At 37.1% G+C, this 19,147-nt stretch overlaps 2 protein-coding genes across 6 annotated transcripts; both read left to right on the forward strand.

The window, feature by feature from the left end:
- Positions 1 to 4,405: 4,405 nt before the first annotated feature.
- On the forward strand, positions 4,406 to 9,521 carry arr3b (arrestin 3b, retinal (X-arrestin)). Of its 2 annotated transcripts, XR_010165160.1 has the most exons (17): positions 4,406 to 4,566; positions 5,045 to 5,078; positions 6,111 to 6,141; positions 6,301 to 6,361; positions 6,462 to 6,506; positions 6,610 to 6,803; positions 6,936 to 6,995; positions 7,096 to 7,169; positions 7,291 to 7,426; positions 7,512 to 7,596; positions 7,785 to 7,857; positions 8,062 to 8,199; positions 8,324 to 8,401; positions 8,499 to 8,522; positions 8,631 to 8,680; positions 8,817 to 8,949; positions 9,269 to 9,521. XR_010165160.1 is itself a non-coding variant. In XM_063876507.1 (16 exons), the coding sequence occupies exons 2-16, from the start codon at positions 5,071 to 5,073 to the stop codon at positions 8,822 to 8,824; spliced, it is 1,065 nt and encodes a 354-aa protein (XP_063732577.1). In that variant the 5' UTR covers positions 4,406 to 4,566; positions 5,045 to 5,070; the 3' UTR covers positions 8,825 to 9,521. The 2 variants fall into 2 exon arrangements, 1 of the variants encoding a protein (XP_063732577.1); XM_063876507.1 differs by having other exon boundaries at positions 8,817 to 9,521.
- Positions 9,522 to 10,879: 1,358 nt separating this feature from the next.
- rab41 (RAB41, member RAS oncogene family) lies at positions 10,880 to 18,379 on the forward strand. Of its 4 annotated transcripts, none has more exons than XM_063876237.1 (8): positions 10,880 to 11,094; positions 12,491 to 12,549; positions 12,775 to 12,828; positions 13,116 to 13,221; positions 14,153 to 14,264; positions 15,200 to 15,293; positions 16,038 to 16,104; positions 16,378 to 18,379. In XM_063876237.1, exons 1-8 carry the CDS (start codon positions 11,016 to 11,018, stop codon positions 16,440 to 16,442), a joined length of 636 nt encoding a protein of 211 aa, XP_063732307.1. In that variant the 5' UTR covers positions 10,880 to 11,015; the 3' UTR covers positions 16,443 to 18,379. The 4 variants fall into 4 exon arrangements, with proteins under 4 accessions (XP_063732307.1, XP_063732306.1, XP_063732308.1 ...); XM_063876236.1 differs by lacking the exons at positions 13,116 to 13,221; positions 15,200 to 15,293 and adding exons at positions 13,717 to 13,822; positions 14,719 to 14,812; XM_063876238.1 differs by lacking the exon at positions 13,116 to 13,221 and adding an exon at positions 13,717 to 13,822.
- The last annotated feature ends 768 nt before the right edge of the window (positions 18,380 to 19,147 follow it).

Raw genomic sequence — 19,147 nt, forward strand, 5'->3', positions numbered from 1 at the left:
TATTTACTGTTCTGCCTCTCACTACTCAGCAGAAATGTGCCGACCACCAACCGCAGGCTCCATAAAACAAATAGACATAAGTCCATCCCAATCTGATGACATATCAAGTTAACCCTTTATCCTTTATCAGTTGTTAATATTGGTATGAGCTCGCTACAGCTCATACTTTAAAGACATTCTATCATATGACAGGATGTACAGCAGCGCTTTAAATTATTTAAATTAGCACTAAATGCACTAGAAGTAAAGCTGAGGCTAGGAATGTAATAAACTTTGCCAGTATTTGGTCATAAATCCTATTTAGAGGACAAAGGGTATCTGTCAAGGGGAAACCTCCACTCATTAAACCTGAAGTATTTCTAATGACCAGCAGGGCGCAACTCTGCTGATTCCAAAAATAAGTCTAAATTCATAGATGTCTAGGAGAGAATAACCTTACTTTTGTAATGATTTATTACCAGTCACAAAAGCAAGGATTATATTGTTTTTAGGCTTAAGTCTGTGTGTGTGTGTGTGTGTTATCATCGCATGTCACGCAAGTTGAGTTAAAAACTGGGCATGGTTTTTAACTCATTGATCCTAGCACTTTATGCTCATGGCTAATATGCCATTAAATAAACTTCAAAGATGATGAGATGAGATCAAAATCAAGCCTGAGTCCGTTGCAGAGCTAGCTATCTTAGCTTTAGCTGCTAACGGTACTTGGCAGCTGTGGGCCTCACTCCTCTCCAGCTCCACCCTTTTGTCTTGAAATGGTCCATTCTGGTTACAAAAAACTAAGATGTAAAAAGCCAAAATGCCAATCTTGAAGCCACAATCCGACAGCTGAGGCCACAGTGGCAACTATCTCTATCGAATTTAATTATCAATCATTTGTTTTGATCAATTACAAATATTTGCATTGTCCAAGAACCAAAGCAAGTAAGTGCCATTCCCCTTCTTTACAGAAAGATGACTTCTCTCTCCTCTCAAACCAGTTCTACCAAATGCTACTTTGGCATTTATGCAACTTATGCAAGCAGTGGATTCGACAGTACACCGAGACAGACTCTGGGATAGCAAGATATACTCCATATCTCAGAGCCGGCTGCTCACTTTCATCTTTCACGCCAGCTGGGAGATCAGAATTTGAATTTAATTAGCATTGTTTTATTTAATTTGAGTCAGACACCCTGTCTGGGTAACAGAGACGCTTGAAGAGCAAGGATAAATAACATTTCTCTATATTATATAATCAAGGCCTTGGTTCCTGCCTGGCCTTGATTATACAACATGCAGGTGGAAACACAGTGTATCCTTAGGAGTGTTAGGACAACAATTAGTTTAGTAAGGCACTTTCTATGGAACCATTCAGTTTTATCAGCCAGAAAATAAAATATTAAAAAACAATGTAAAAAAACATTTTAAAACAGGAAGGGTTGATTATAGTTTTGGAAATATTGCAAACAAAAGTGTTCAGTTCACCAAAAGCCTTGGAATCTAATTAGCTATAAAATTATGTTTTGAAAAGTACAACACAATCCACCGTAAAGTAACATCACGATGGTGGGGATTAAGTGCTCTGGTTGAGCACATACTGTACAGTATAACTCGATAGCCATAAGCACTAAAGTTACAGCATCAGGTAAGTTGAGTTGCAGCTGCTAAAAATACAGTTGGCTTAAGGCTCAATAGACAGAAAGAGGTAACAGGTTAGCTTTCTGTAGTGAGATCATGCTGAGAGTATGTGTCAAAGTTAAGTAATCATGTATGTTCACTGTAGTACTTTAAATCAACCAACCTTTGTTTAAACTTACAGTGCCAGCACTTTCTTGCCAGTTTGTCCCTGTAAGTAACAAACAGCATTAATGAATCAAATTAGCCACACACTTAAGAAGTGGTAATACCATGATGCTGTAACACACTGTGACTAGTCAGTAGGCACTCCAAAGGACAATGTTGGCTGTCTATATAAAGAGCTTGCCAAAAATGGCACCAGATTAACTGTAAGGGGCTTATGTAGCTGTATGTTACCTCACAAAGATAAAACTGGAAGAAGAAACCCCCAGGTGAGAGAGAAAACAAGATTAACATCGTTTTCTTTAGTGCCTTGATTCTGGAACGCAGACTCTTAAAAATAAAAATACAGACCTGCGTGTAGAGCACCAGTACATGATCTGAGATGTTGGTGATTAGAGTAAGTTAAATGTCGGACTCAACAACATTTTAATTAAAGATATGCTCTCAATGTTCTTTCAGGGTAAAATAAATAAACACTTCACACAGTACATACATATCTAATAAGTATGTACCTAAAACCTGACTTCAACCCAAGAGGCCTTTGAATACATTTATGAGAACACCTGATGTATTTATTAAGCATGAATGGAGAGTGTCAGTTCAAAACATTTGTACTTAATGCCCATGAGATGTAAAGCTTTGAGTCAGTGCTGTTTATCTACTTCCACCCAGATGTGTTCTGTTTGCCCAGCGAAGCGAACAGAGTCTGTATCAGAATAACTGTGGATGCCAATAATAGAATACACAGAAGATAAGCTGAAAGAAGCGTTCAGGTTTATTTTAGATAACAAAGTAAGAACAGCTATAAAGCAGCTTAAAAAGCTATTGCCAGTGATTTTAAGCAGAATCTGCATGGAAAGGCCTCCCATTTATTTATCTATTTTATATATGATATTGACCTGGCACAGCAGCTCAGAGCACAGAATGATTTACTGTCCTGTTATTCGTTTTTGTGACAGCTACTAAAAGTCATAACTACTCTCAACATGAATACATCTTTAAAATTCATATTCAAATCTATATTAAATATATTAACAACAGATAAACTCACAATTACCATTATTATTAAATACACACATTTATCTATTTTAATTTAATATATATAATATAAATGTACACATATGCTACCGAGTAGTTATATTTGAAGATATGAGGTGGGAGATGAAGTTTTAGGCTTTTTTAGGAAAAGACTGGGCACTGTCAGCTTTCAGTTTGTATGACCGTTTTCTCCCCAAACTGTGTATGTAATTTTTTCAATACATAAGTGTCTTTTTAACATGAAGAAGCCACTTCTGCAACATTTCAGCACCTTCCAAAAGCAATCATTTGCTTGAATTTCATTCAATAACATCTAGTATATTACAGCAGTCTAAATCATGCTTTCCAAGCTGTGTAGATTTTATGGCACTGATGTGAATATTAAAGTCATATACATATATAAGAGTGAGGCTGCTGGTTATACGTGGAGCACTAGAGTAGAAAGCTTAGCAGAGCAGCTTCAATGCATTAAACAGCATTACTTTGTATTTGCATGTGAACTCCTGGCTGATGATCCGGCGGTGCAGTCCTGTCTGGGTTGCTTTAATGAGACCTTAAACTTTGTCTCCTTATGACAGGTCAATTGAGTCCAATGGGAACATCCACCAATCTAATTCATTAAACTTGACCCACCAATGTGTGACAATCCCTCCACAAAACTGGACAAGCATCAATTACACCTAGCTGTGGAGGTGAGAAGATCCTCCACCAATCCCTCAGATTTACCTCTAAAGCCGGGTGCCAAGATTGTGTACTGTACTAAAGGTCACTTCCGATGAATGAGACTCCTTTGAAAAACCCGATAAAGGAAAGCACACCATACTAAACCTGTGACTCCTTCAATAGCAACTACAAACAAAAGTAGCATTAAAGGACATTGTTTAATGTCATAGTTTTGTAATTGGACTGACACTAGTTGTAAAGCCTTGTTGCTTTCTTCACAGTAAGTCAACGATGCCATATTTCTGTGAACCTGCCATAAGCACAGATTGCACAGAGCTTGGTCGAGGTGCCATCTGTCGTCTCTGCTACCATAACAACCAAAATCCAACTAATACCTCTCTACTTGGGTCTAAGCTTTAAGAAAGGAAATCCTTCAACATTCACTAATGGTTCATCGAGAAAACCCTTTGACCCAAGAGAGGCTCACATAGCATCTCAAAACTTAAAGCAAAGAAAATGTGTATTTTACCAGTGAACCACTTGAATCAAGTCCTAACAGTCACAGACCTTGAGAAATCCCCTCTATTAATATCAATGGAAAACTTGCCATTCGCCCCACAGTTATTTATAAATTAGGCTTAAATAAGAAAACTGCTTTAGTTTTTTACATTTGCTTTTAATTTAACCACATAAAACTGGATGATCTGAGAGTGATCCAAAATCCAGCAAAGACCAAGTGTCCAACATATTGTCACTGCGAAACATTTTTGTACACTCAGCTTCTGTCCCACCCACACAACTGCATCTGTCTCTAAGGCTTTTTTCTTGAAGTCACAACACAACATTATTTTTACACACACTGTGCACCAAAACAGTGGAGTTCTAATGAATTAATCAGATGTTCTCACAAACGGCCCTCTTTGACAGCCTGGGTAAGCTGAGGGGAGGACTTCAAGGTTGGGAGGTCACAGTATAAAAGCAAAGTGCAGGTAGTGGCTTGCACTCACACACTTTACCTGGTGTTCACTGGCAGTTCAGGATTAAAGAAGGCAGCGGAGAAGACTCATTGACAGAACTGAAGGCACGGTAAGAGAGCTTTTTCTCTGGCTGACCAACAGCATAATAAAATATATATTGAAATGATGTTAATAAGCTCTCAGAGGAGCATCATACAGCATTTCCTGAAATGTTGTTAATTCATAGAAACATAAGCTTCAACTGACAGGAACAGCATGCCTATGATGATGCCAAGTTTGAGGAACATAATGTCTTTGAAAATATAAAACAATATTTTGTAAAGGCACTCTTTCTACTAAAGAAGAAATCTATATTCATACGGCACAACAGTCATAGTTAAAAGATATAGTTATCAACATTCATTATGATTCAAATATCTTGGATGAAAAGTTCAAAAAGAGGAGGACATATTCCTCATCTTTTGGAAGAATCTACAAAATACTAAATATATTGATGAGTACAAATCTAACCAATGCTACCAAAAATAATAGTTCTATAACTATCATGTTTTGGTCACTAAACGTCTTTTCACCTTTATTATTTGCAGACTGGATCTATAACTTTGCTATCAACATGTCTAAGTGAGTATATGAGTTTTGCCCGATTTGATTATACATTTATAAGCTATCCTCACATAGTAGCCGTTTTGCATAAGAGTTTAAAATGTCACCTTATGTTTTAATAGATAAATTGATTTTGAAACTTGAGAGGCTGAGATGCAGGGGTCAAAGTAGAAATATAACTTCACAAGAAAGAAGGAACATCATGGCAGAGCCACACAGCAAGAGGCTGTGTGACTTACAACACTTCAGTCTTACGGGTTATGAGTGAATCCTGATTAGAGTGGATTGTGTGGATGTGATCTTGGATAAGAGGTTTACGATACTAAAGTAAATTTAAACAGGATTACTTGGGACACCCTGGAAGGATGCTTGTTTATGGCTGTTTGCACGGAGAAAAGACACTGTGCACGCAATGTTATGTAATATTAGGAGCATTAAAAAAATAGATTTAGGATATTGATATTATGTATTTCACACGTTTACCAAGCAGTCTTTAACACTTTATAAAAGTATGCACTGCGTGGAAACATAGGATTAGTAACCTTTTCAAAGGGATATGAAGATTTGCTTTGTTTTGTTTCATCCATGAAACTGCTGTGTCACTGTTCCAGTCTTTTTCTGGCTCTATTTTCCACAATGTAGAACTGATGAAAGTTTATATTTTCGAGGCAGCACCAAGTATGGAATTTATAAACACAAATCCCAAAAAATAAATGGGATTTCTTTTTCATTTTGCATTTGTTACTAAGAACAACGTGTTGACTTATTAAAACACATTTTGTCCAGATTAGACTCATTAAACTCCAGCAGGTGCCTTTCTATCCTGAGCACTAATCCCTGAGGGGTGGGGAGGGAGGGGGGGTGCTATCCTAATTGGAAATGACAACTAAGAAGTCACAACACTATTGCTTGAAAAGAACCAAATTACTTCAACGTGATAAGCAACAAAGAAGGACATTTGATCCTTATGGTTTTCTAAATATATTAAATGAGCTTAAAGTTCTTTGTGTAAAATGTAAAGACTGTCTTTTCCATTTTCTCTCTATTTAGGGTATACAAGAAGACCAGCGGCAACGGAGATGTAAGTGGCCTCTAAAATATAATCATTACAGGGAACCTCTTGGGCTTAGGGAGGAGTGCATTTCGTAAGGAGTTATATTCCAATTCCAGAAATAACTTCCAAACTCTTGTAACCTTGGCAGAGGAGTCACTGTTTTCCTCTTTTCTCGGTTTCCCTCAGATCGCCCTGTACTTGGGGAAAAGAGACTTTGTGGACCATGTGAACTCAGTGGATGTAGTTGGTGCGAGGCTCAATGTCTTTTTGTACTTCCTAAAATTTGCCTACATAAACTCTGTGGGTCTGTATTATCTAATGCTTTTGGTTTTTGCTCTCATTTGCAGATGGCGTTCTTAAAGTGGACCCCGCTAATCTTGATGGCAAAAAAGGTATTTTGAACACTTCCTGTCATTCACTGTTAATGATAAAGGTAACATAACCAGCATTTATGCAATCCAAAGACTACACTCAATATTTCCCCTTTCATTGCAGTATTTGTCTACCTTGCTTGTGCCTTCCGCTATGGAAGTGAGGAATTGGATGTTATGGGGCTGTCCTTCAGGAGAGACATCTGGATCCAGCGTGTCCAGGTGTATCCTCCTACAGGTGGAAGCCCAACCCTGTCACCAATGCAGGAAAGCCTCATGAAGAAAGTTGGAGAACAAGGATGTCCCTTCTCCTTCCAGGTAAAGAATCACAACACAATCAGTCACTCTAATACTCACAATACCTCACTCCTGTGCTTTAGTCAAATCTTGACTTTCCAGTCATCACTCTAAAACGTTATTAATTAATGTGCATTTTTTGATTTGTTGTAGATGCCAACAGATCTTCCCTGCTCAGTCTCCCTACAGCCTGGGCCAAATGATTCAGGAAAGGTACTTTACCATCCATGTTTATTATCCATTTCATTCACTTTTATAAACTCCTTTAAATGTTTGCCAAATAAATAATTTATTGGGTCTTGTTCTTTTGTAGGCCTGTGGTGTGGACTTTGAGGTTAAAGGATATATTGCAGACAAAGCTGACCCTTCAGATGAACCAGCCAAGAAGTATGTATGGCCACAGTCAAACTTTCAGCCTAATTGCATCAACCTTACAATGGATTAGAATAAAGGACGTATCGAAAGGCTAACCTTCACTGTCTTTGTGTGCCTTTTTTTCTGTTTTTAGGGACACTTGTCGTCTGATGATCCGCAAAATACAATTTGCACCAGTTAACAACAAGGCCGGACCAAAGGCTGAGATATCCAAACAGTTTATGATGAGTGACAAACCTGTGAACCTGGAGGCCACCCTTGAAAAAGAGGTAGATCAAAGTCTTAATATTGTATTTTAGTGGAAAAAGACAACTGTTGCTAAAATTCTTAAACATAACTTATTATTTTTTGCAGACTTATTACCATGGAGAGCAAATCACCATCCATGTGAAAATCAACAACCAAACCAACAAGGTTGTGAAGAAAATCCAAGTCTCAGGTGAGCAGCGAGTAAAGGTCTAAACTTGATTGAATTTAAATTCTTAATTCAGTGATTGCAAGCAGATTGTAATTGAATGAAAATAGAAAAACATATAAGTAAGGGCTAAAGTATGCATGTGTGCATTTATTGTATGTTCAAGAGATATTTTAATGGATAATTCTAATAGAGCTATTTTTTTCTTTTAGTTGAGCAGCTAACAAATGTGGTGCTCTACTCATCTGACACCTACACCAAGGCAGTGTCCACTGAGGAGTTTGGGTAAGGGCTTCACTCTATCTACAGACTTTCTGCCTAATGAATCCGAAAACATATACTATACAAGGTATATTCTCAAATTTCAATTCCCTTATGTTGAATCAATAAAGCTACTGTGTAATTGTTAAATTCTCCTATGTGTTTCTGAAAGGTAAATTCATAATGTCACATACATTTTTTATTTATGTATTTCTTTGCTATTCACAGGGAGACTGTTGAATCCAATGGTACATTAGATAAGTCTTTCCAAATAACCCCCCTGCTGGCCAACAGCGCAGACAAGAGAGGTCTGGCTGTTGACGGACGGCTAAAAGACGGTGACACCAACCTGGCATCCACAACCCTGTAAGCCTAGTTCTTTCGTCAAAGGGCTTACAGTGAGCCCATGCGAGGGTTTCATCCTCTTATTGTATCTTGTGACCAAATCCTCAATCTCTAAAAAGGTTAAACTAATTCTGTCTTCTCGCAGGAGTCAAGGAGAAAAGGAAATGCAGGGAATCATCGTCTCCTACAAAGTAAAAGTCAACCTATTGGTGGCAGGCGGAGGGTAAGGTTTAACTGCATAGAAAATATTAGTGTCTAATACTTTTACATTTAGTGTCAAATTGTGCAGACTAAAATGTTCTTCTTCTTTTTAACAAAAGCCTGCTGGGTGGACTTACAGGAAGGTAAATATAGATTTCTACATCACCTGTGGCCATGTGTTATTAGGTGGATAATATTTATTTAGCTATTCTGTATATTTCTTTAATAATAAAACCTTCTTTTTTTTTCAGCGATGTCACAGTGGAGCTTCCTCTGACTCTGATGTCCCCCAAACCCGCAGGTGAGGTGTTTTATTAAGCTTCTTGAAACATTTCAAACATAAAAAAAAAGAAGAAAATATCAATTGATTAACATGTTTTATGTCATTCTCTTTCCATTTATCCTTTTACCGCTTGTCATTGATGTATCCTGAGCAGAAGTGTAAGTATAAAATAGTCTTTATGAAAAACATGCATTCGCCTGTGGCTAACATGTTGCTTATAATTTCTCCTGTGTGTTTGTTTTATTTCTGAACCACAGCACATTGGATTAAAAGCCTATTTGGTTCAGGTACGGTAACCACTGATTTAGTATGTTTACTTAAATGCATGTTAACTTCTTCAAGGGCTGCAATGCATGTATTTTCTATAAATAAATACAGAGTTTAAATATTACAATGTTATATTATTGATACAATCAAAGGACTTTTTTTATTTGAAAGATGAGCATTAGCAAAGTTAAGGTTATGAGGACTTCAGAAAGAAGCCCTTGAATGAGTTTTACCTTTCGACTTTAAATTTGTATTAAAGATTATATTAAAAGATCTTAATATTACCATCTTAGTGTAGTGTTGGACTTACAGAATCCGTTGTTTGTTTCATGCCAACAGAACAGACATCTCAATCGAAGCCATGGATGGTTAAGGTGACCAGCGAAGGAAAATCTGCTCTCTGACAAAGAACTCAGAACACAAAGGAACTCAGTACCAGTGAAAAAAGCACAAAGTGTCATTCAGTCTCTAAAATGTTCTTATTTCACATGTTCATATACAGTTTTATTAGGCATTACCGTGAGAGCCCAAAAAGAGTTACTGAAAAAGAGTCTAAACTTTACAGTAATGCCATTAAAGCAATAATTAAAAATAAATATTGGTTTTGGTGTTAGGAAATGAAACCATACAGTAAAGTACACTTTTCTTTCTATGTTAAGATTGACAGCCATTGAATTAGATTGTATGTTCATTGCTATGTGGGTGATAAAACCAAAATACTCCTACTTGTTTCATTCTTTATTGGACAAGAACAGATTATAAATACATTGTTTCCCCAATTATTGGATTATGTTTGTTTATAAACCCCCAAAATACTCCTATTTGTGTCAACATAAGGAAATAAAAACATTGCTTCCCCAGTTATTGGATTATGTTTGTTTATTTTGCTATGTATGTTTATGTAACTATAATTTGCTTTTGAAACTAAAAGCGTTCTTATATAAAACAATAACTTGACCAAATGCCAAATCAGAAATCTAATTTTAAATAGTTTTACCAAACCAAAAAAATTCTATCGCATTTTAAATCAAACTTCTTATGATTCATTATTTTCTTTTCATTATCGAGATAATTTATACATTTTTTACTTTTATGTTAACTGCTAATATTTTATTTGTGACTCAAATTCGTAGCTACTGACACAAATTTCTGTAAAGTGAATAGTTGCTAAAATGCATTGCTTTGAATCGTACAGCTAAAGATTGCAGTTATAAAATTAGCTATCTTTTTCTGACTCAAATTGAAAACCACTGGTTAAGAGAGTATTTGTATTTATATTCTTCTTCATTTTCTTCATGCCTTTACATAAACACGTTTTCTTGACAAACACCAAACTGCTTTTTCGTTTTAAAATGTCAGCTTCATCAGGATAATGTACCACTAGGTCTACTATGCGAAAAAGTTTGCCACTTCTATTAAAAAATACATTGTGGTGTAAAGTAACAAAGTACATTTACTCAAGTTCTGTACTTAAGTACAATTTTGAAAGACTTGTACTTTTCTTGAGTATTTGCATCCTTTTGCTACTTTGTAGTTCAGTTCTACCCCACTACAATTATTTAATACCCTAAGTTACTTTGCACATTTTGATTAATGATGTGAAATATAAACAACACTTAAATAAGACTTAATTTACACATGGAATACATTCACAAACTACCCTGAGTATGCAAAGTACTAAAAATAGATAAGATATTATTCTGCAAATGGCCAATTAGCAGTATTTCTACTCTCGGTACATTGAGTATATTTTTGTTTAGACTACCTTTAACAGACTACTCCTTCACTCTGGTACTATTACTTTTTCTTCAGTAAAAGATCTGAGTACTTTTCTCAACTTTGAAAATGAGTGACAATAAAATAAGTATCAATATATCCAAAAGAAATGGTGGACATTTACGCTTTACGTTACCATTTCTGCTGTCTGTCAGAAGTTGCCTCTTGGTTGCGCTATTTCACTTCTGTACGTCTAAGAAAACAATAGCGCTGGCTAGTGCAGGATAGAGATACACTACTTGCCTGTCTGGTCTAGACATCACATCGTTAGCATCAAGTCAGCTAGATAGCTGTTTATTTTCTGAACAAAATGTCAACTACGACCGGCGGCGGAGAGTTTGGCAACCCTCTACGAAAGTTCAAGCTCGTCTTTCTGGGCGAACAGAGTGGTAAGCAAGTGACGGAGTACTTGAACCAAGTGTTCGTTTGGTCTGATGTGAGGAATATGTTGTGGAGAAGTGGCTAGCACTAGCGTAGCTAGCTGCCTAGCATCTCCAGCTAGTTCGCTGCTGGCCAGTTGGATACACTAAACCAACGGTCATTAACGGCCAGAGATTATACAAAACGAGATGTTACCAGTTTACTTTCAACAACGTGTTAAAGAGAGTTTAATATCACAAAATATAATGGTCATTTTTCACACCCGTGATGATGTCATTGCATAGGTTGCTAACGCTAAATGGGTAAGCTAGTCAAACATTTCGCTTTTAAACGATAAACGCCTACCATAAATAGTTACCCATTTATAACATCAACATTTCGGACTTGTTCACTTGCTGGTTTGTTGCTTAATTAAAGCAGTGGTCCTTACTGTAGTCATTAGTTTGCCATGGGAGCAGCATCCTCCTACTGTAGCTAATCGTAGCTGGCGAACTACTTTTAGCTAACAGTTAGCTGTGCAAGAATGAAATACATCATCAGTAGAGTAAGCTAATACCTGATTTCACTACGTAATTTAAATCCAAGTGTAGCTTTCAATAGTTTGTCATGTATATTTACGTTTAAATACAAGACCCCATACACGTCAAGGGAATTAAGTGTATCCGTATCTGTCAGTGTAGCTGTTCAACTCTTCACCGCTAGCTGTTAGCTTCTTACGGGAGCACCTTGCAGAGCCACGTCGGCCAGTGTGGGTCCAGACCACTCGGCCTTTTCCAATATCGTTTAACGTCAGCTTTCAGACACCCATTCTGACATTTTATTACGTGATTGTACTTTAGGGATGAATGTCTAAAACGGCAGTGACATAACGCTACTGCTTATTAGGAATATTAAAAGTCAAGCCATTTTTATTTCCCAAAATGTTGTGGCTCCACCCATATTGCCAGCTCAGCGTGTGGGTTCAGCAGTCCACATTGCATCAATGATGACTTAAATATAATTCAATTCAGATAGCTTTGTTGGTATGACGATAATGTATTGTATGCATATTATTGCTTAAGCTATTTACAATTACGATAAATATACATTAGGAATGTACTGTTATGTTTATAAACATATTGAAGAGAAGGAAGAATAAGAAGGAAAACAATATAGAGAAAGTGAAGGGGTGTTGTGATGGTAATGATGGTGGTAAATTCATATAATACATAAGAAAATGTTAGAACAAATAAGTATGTTTTGTCATAGATTCATTGATCAGCTACCTTTTTATAATAGAACATTATAATTGATATAGGCGACTTGGGCATTTATCTGAACTTTTTTCTGGGTTTTGGCTTTGTAGAATGTGGTTTTTATTACCAGGAACAAGTCCGAACATATCCGTTTCTGTGTTTTTTACAGTTGGGAAGACCTCTCTCATCACACGGTTTATGTATGACAGTTTCGACAACACTTATCAGGTAATATCATGTACCTTACAATATGACAACTTTTCCAAGACAGTGATTTATTGTATGAATTGTGTTGTGTCAAAATATTTTGAAAAATATCTATAGGTTTAAATAATGTTCAATACACAATGAGGTGAAACTACTTTATCTAAAACATGTTTTTCATATATGGTTGCTATGCATTGTAAAGTGCTATCCCCATAACAAGATTTTAATGCATGGATTGTCTTACAGGCAACTATTGGCATTGACTTTTTGTCAAAAACCATGTACCTAGAAGATCGCACGGTAAGTCCTGCATATTTGATTGTATAATTCTCATCACTCCCATTGACATAGTTTAAAACAGCTATAAAAGCTTAACACATGCACTTTGTATGTAATAGCCACCATTTGACTCCCATTCCCCAGTTCACATTGTTTTCACATTTCCTTAGATCTTACCATTTATTTTTGTTGGATGTTTGATCATGTTTTAGTCTCCATCGTTACTTCAAGTTTTTGTTCTCCTTCCATCCCCTGGCTGGGTCATGAAATGCTCCCCCTTCCCACATTCATTTCACGGCTGGCCACAGATTCGGCTGCAGCTCTGGGATACAGCCGGACAGGAGCGTTTCCGCAGCCTCATCCCCAGTTACATCCGCGACTCAGCCGCCGCTGTGGTGGTTTATGACATAGCGAGTAGGTATCATGGGCTTGCCTCACCTCCTTGTCCTTCGCTTAGTATGTGGAAGGGCAACAAAAAAAAGAGCATTTACTAGCCTGGCAAACCCCCCTGGAGAGCATGATATTGGAGTGTTTTTATCACTAAAGCATTTCTCCAGCAGGGTCCAGGGGGGTTTCTGCTTCCTAAATGCTGTTAAATATGAGGCTGATGTAAGGAATGACGGAATATCTCTTCTGATGTCACCTCATTGGCAGAGATCCTCTGAAGCCGCCCTCAATTCTGATTCACCAGGGCCTATTTTTACGTGTATTAACTGCATAATATTGCTGGTCATCTCTGACCTTTCTGCATTTGAATGATTTTCCCCAGTCCTCTAATAAAAAGGCCATTTTCATCTCTGCTACTTGGCTTGCAGTTCCTTTATGACTGTCCTATTCTCCACTTTCTTGTTCTGCCTTTCCCCTCTTTATCTCCTTGTCCTTTTTCTTCTCTTCCGTTTCAATCTTCAGGTCCGACTCCAGCTTTGGGACACTGCTGGACAGGAGCGTTTTCGTAGCCTAATTCCCAGCTACATCCGTGACTCTACCATTGCCGTGGTTGTTTATGACATCACCAGTGAGTCAGGGCTGTCCTCTAACCTTTCTGTAGGGCTCTAGAGCAGTTGGAAGGAAGCTGTTTTTTTTTGCATAGTTCTTACTTTATGTACTTCTGCTTATAACCTCCTGTATTTCTCAAAGTATATTTTCCTTATTCAAGCTTTTCTTATTATTACTTTTTCTGACTAACACTTTTCTACAAGCTGTTCTTAGACATGTTGCTCCTCGTTTTTAATGAAAAGTAATTACTGCTTATGCAATCTTTTAACTATAGCGAGTAGATCAAATATTTGATGTCTACATGATGTGATGTTTGCAGTAATTGTGTGTGGGGGTTTTTCATCCACAGATCTTAATTCATTCCAGCAAACCTCAAAGTGGATTGATGATGTTAGAACAGAGAGAGGAAGTGATGTCATTATCATGCTTGTTGGGAACAAAACAGACTTGGCGGATAAAAGGTACATGGTTGTGTGAGATGTGTGAAAGATTTGTAATGATTTTATATTTAATAGTTACAATAATTGACAAAGAGACTGCATTATTTTATAATTTTATAACAGTTAGAAAAAGGTTAGCATTAAGTATTACAGTATAGTAAATACTGCCAAAGCCTGGATTCCCACCTTCTTCCCTTCAATGCGTCTCATCCAACTTTTACTTTTATCATCCCATTGCATTTGACATACCCCAGCCCTTTTTCTGAGTGATTTTAGTGACTTTTATTTATGTTTTTTTTTATTTTATTTCCAATGTTTTGATCATATTTCCTTTTTCTTTTTTTCTTTTTACTTCTGTGTCCCCTTTCCTGCTCTGTTCTCTCCATGTCATTTTGATTTTTTTGTTTTGTTTGTGTTTCCCTCAACACCACACTTCACACCACTCCCTCCCCCTCCCTCCCTGGGACCATGGCAGGCAAGTTTCTGTTGAGGCGGCAGAGAGGAAAGCTCGTGAGCTCAATGTGATGTACATAGAGACCAGTGCCAAGGCTGGCTATAACGTCAAACAGGTTGGTGTCCAGTAAAGCAGTAATACTTACAATAGTCATGATGGTTTTAGGTTAGGGAGGGCAACCTGCACCTTCTGGGATGTACAACTCCTCCCATGTATCCATTAACTGGATCAGAGTGCGACTGTTGAGTGAATGAGTCGTTTCCCTTGCTGCTTCCTCTTTACTCAGCACAGCAGCTTCTCTCCCTTCGTCTTCCTCTCTTGTCTGTCTGTGATATAACTAAACTAACCTCTCTTTTTCACCCCCAAACGACAAGTTTCTGTGTTGAGCTCTCTTTGTTTCTCTCTCCGTCTCTTCACTCTCCCTCTGGCCTGTCCTCTTTGCGATGTTTCTTTCCATGTCTGTCTGTTCGTCCATCTCCCATCTCTGCTTCTACCTGAGCAGACAGATCACCACGGAGGAGGGTGAGCAGAGAGCTAAGGAGCTGAATGTCATGTTCATTGAAACCAGCGCAAAGACTGGCTACAATGTCAAACAGGTAGAGATTCTGCTGTCTCGAGGTAGTTGAGCTAATTCTGCCCTCAAAGTCTCTTAACTCTTTCTGTCTCCTTTTCCCCCCTCTCTTGGCTCATCGTGACTTGTCTTGGTATTCTTAGTATATTCTGTACCGGTTGTGTTTTCCCCCAACAGGCATTGCTTGTAGATGTTTCTGCACAAGTGTACTGCTACTGTGTTTATTTTTCTCAAGTACTTTTTGTCTACTTCACTTCTGCAGCTTCAAAGTGTTTCTGTGACTGTAATGGGTTTGCTCAGCGGAGGAGGCTAGCACTGCAACCTTCACTTGGATGCCGTTCTCGCAATCAGCAAAAACAATCACATTTAGTATTCCTGCTTAAGCTGCTTCTTGTGTTTGCCTGTTATTCAAGGAAATATATATATATTATAGAGTAATTTCTTACAACTTTGATCACTTTCTCGCTCTGCTTTTAATTGCCCATGTGACAGTAGGGGTGGGTGATGACTAAATATAGAATATAGAGAGCCAATGCAAATCTTTCCATTGTTGAACATCAGATTTGACAAAGGTAGACATTCCTGTGTGGTTATTTTATATTTTACATTCTCTCAACATTTCCAGGAAATAAAACCTATTACAATTTACATCAATATGGCATTTTAGTAATATGCAGATTTTCCCCAAATCACTCACCCCTGTTTGAACAGTTTACTTTAGCTACACCTTTTTATGTGTTTAATCGTTTTTCCTTTTTCTGTTTTATAGCTGTTCCGCCGCGTTGCAGCTGCACTGCCTGGGATGGATAGCACACCAGAGAAAAGCAAAGAGGACAGTATCCTTTTTAACGCTGCTATCAACCAAAATTATTTAAATATTACCGTCAAGTTATTATCATGGCTTGAGTCGTGTAAAAATAATGATATTTAAGTACACAACCATGGTTGAAAATGTTTGGCAGCAAAAACAAACGAAGTAAGTGACATAAATAACATAATATAGTATTGATACCTTTTAAAAAAAAAAATAGAGAACTTCCACTGAAGCGATCGCACCAAAATAAAATGTGCAAATTCATTGACGATGTTACTTAACCATGTCCTCTCAGTGATCGACATCAAACTGGAGAAACAGCCAGAGATGACTGTCACCGAGAGCAGCTGCTCATGCTAGTACACCTCACCCCCAGCCACGGCCTGTCTCCTCCCCACCAACAGCTTGTCTCTCAGTGGCCACGCTCTCCACCCTTGGCACACTGCCATTGAGATGGCATTTTTTTTTTTTTTTTTCTTTAAACTCAGTGACTTTTCAGAGTAACCGTGTGGATGTGCATTACTGTATTCAAACAGATTATGTGGTGGGGAAAAATGATTTCAAAAATAACATTTAAAATAAGGAATAAGTTAAACGATTTGTTCAAATTCTCATCAGTTGCATGGCATTATATAGGATTGCAGACTGACATAGCTAACTGCTCATGAGCTATTGCACAGTGGGGAATCTTAGTGCTGTTACTCTTGTCATTGTTGTAAAGTTAAACTGCTTGGGATTATTTAAAATGACTTTGCAAGGTTGAGTTTTCAGCCCATTGTATTTTACTTTTTTATTTTAAATGGAGAGTTTGTCGTCTACTATTCTTCTCTCAGATAACTGATTATTTCTTGACTTTGTCTTATTTTGAGGAAGTAGAGACAGGATCTTACCAGTAAATTTACATCATTGCTAACCGCCATCCTACTACATTTGGCTCATATGGATCCTTTTCATTGAAGAAGTTCAATGGATCATTTATTACGTATAATTATGCTCAACACTAGGCTTCAACTGCCTAATAAAATTGCATTAGGAGATGAAATTCACATAATTTGAGACCTTATCTAAAACAGTGCAAAAGGGGTGTGTGACCAAACAATGAGGTAATATATTATCAAAGGGAAACCATCCCGAGTTTACTAAAATGGCTATTTACCCAGAGCGATGTCTGCATTAAAACTATAACAACTGTTTGTCCAATGTTGTTGAATTAGCTGCGCACATATTAACATATCTAAGGAGGAGTTAGTGTTATTAGATACCCCTAAGGTAGGAAATAAGAAAAGTCATTGTTTAGTTTTTCCACTCGGATAAAAAGTTGTCACTTTGGGCGCTACGACGTTCCAACCATCTCATAGATAATTTGTGTTGTGTTGATTACACTATTGCAAGAACATGCAGCATGCTCACCATGCAGGATTTATATGGATAAGAACACAGATGCCTTGCTTGTTTGTTCACCAACGTTGTGCACTGAATCAAGCCACAATATTTTACAATACATAAGAAGCCTGCTGACTGGTTCATGGCTTCACTAGTTGTTTTGTGGAGCTGGTAGATAAAGTTTGTCCTCAGATACAGCCAACGCTTACTAACACCCTCGCTGTAAAATGTGCAGAGAAATTAGTCGCAGTATCCTTTGCTATAATGCTATTGCCTGTGTAGGACTGTTGGTTTTATGTGTTTATTTATTTTTGTTACTTTGACATACAGATAACATTGTATGCTTTACCAAAAGTACAGATGCTGACACGCATGTCGAGATTTTATTTATTGTTTGCGTGTCTGCCGGGACTCCACCTTGAGGCGACACTTGGGCACAGCAAAGTTTTTTCTTGTCACACTGCTATAAATTGCTCTTTTGCAGTGTGTAGTCGCTTGGTTTACAGTCACAGGTCAAGGCTGCACTGTCTCTAGAAACACACACACACACACACACACACATATGTGTAACACAAACCAACTAGCCAGCCATAACACAACAAAAGACACTGATCATTTGTTGTAGCTTGTTTTGAAATATCAACGTTTTAAATGGATTAAAAAATGTAAGTATATAATTTCATCAAACCATTTTAACATTAGCAGCTCTTCTATTACTTGTCACTGACTAAATACTCAGCTTTGTGCCATTCTGAATTGTGTCTGTCCATTTGAAATATGCTGTCTACTCGTGTTTAGCAACGTTTGTGTGAATAATGTACTATTACTATCTGATGTATAAAAAGGAGAGTTAATGAAACACAAGTGTAGGCCTATCACATGGAATAAAATAAAGATATTTCACCAAAATCTAACATCTGTCATGTCTTTCTTTAATGAATCGCATTCATAATCGTCTTGTTTTCAACTGCTATGGATAAACCTACACACATGTTCTGTACATGCTTTCCTTTGAGCGATACTCTTCAGTGCCTCAGTTGAATGTGAGAAACCTGTTAAACCTACTTGTTAGGTAATGCATCACAGGCATGAAATGTTACAACATAGGTGTGTCCAAGTATGAATGTTCTAGATGTATCATTGTTTAAAAGTTACTGTAGGAAAGTGAATACAAATTGAAGGTATACTCTGAGCTTACATAAATGTTGTTGCCAATGTTCAAACATATCGGCCATATTTTTGAAAATCTACACTGTAATAAAAATACCTCAAATATGTTTTTGTATTGTAATTTGATGATATAAGCTGGAATGTGTTGCAAATAGTAATTTAAATAAAACAGCCAATTATCGCAAGTACGCAAGAAAGGCCCCATCTCGTTTTCAGAATCAGAAATACCTATCGTATCCCTGGGGAAATTGGGTTATGATGATACAATAAATAGAGAAGTTATATTAAGCAAATAAAAAACATGTGCATTATTCCACATTGTACATCAAAAAATCTGAAATAAATCTAGATGTGTAATGATACCAATATTTATGTTACTAACAGCGTCAATAATAATATTGCAAAATGAATATGATAATGAACAATATATGACAAAGAATAGTTAATTACAAGTACAGTACAACATAAATGCAGGGTTAGTAGTCATGTTAAGGACATTTTAGAAATGAATT

The sequence above is a fragment of the Eleginops maclovinus genome, chromosome 23 (assembly GCF_036324505.1).
Source record: "Eleginops maclovinus isolate JMC-PN-2008 ecotype Puerto Natales chromosome 23, JC_Emac_rtc_rv5, whole genome shotgun sequence".
Taxonomy (NCBI): domain Eukaryota; kingdom Metazoa; phylum Chordata; class Actinopteri; order Perciformes; family Eleginopidae; genus Eleginops; species Eleginops maclovinus.

Excerpts from the sequence above, each read along its gene's own strand:
- rab41 (XM_063876237.1), top strand. The coding sequence starts at position 11,016 with ATGTCAACTACGACCGGCGGCGGAGAGTTTGGCAACCCTCTACGAAAG. Across the intron at positions 13,222-14,152 it reads GGTGGTTTATGACATAGCGA|ATCTTAATTCATTCCAGCAA; the intron begins GTAGGTATCATG and ends TTTCATCCACAG. Across the intron at positions 15,294-16,037 it reads CTGGCTACAATGTCAAACAG|CTGTTCCGCCGCGTTGCAGC; the intron begins GTAGAGATTCTG and ends TCTGTTTTATAG.
- arr3b (XM_063876507.1), top strand. Across the intron at positions 7,170-7,290 it reads TCAGATGAACCAGCCAAGAA|GGACACTTGTCGTCTGATGA; the intron begins GTATGTATGGCC and ends TTCTGTTTTTAG. Across the intron at positions 7,597-7,784 it reads GAAGAAAATCCAAGTCTCAG|TTGAGCAGCTAACAAATGTG; the intron begins GTGAGCAGCGAG and ends TTTTTCTTTTAG.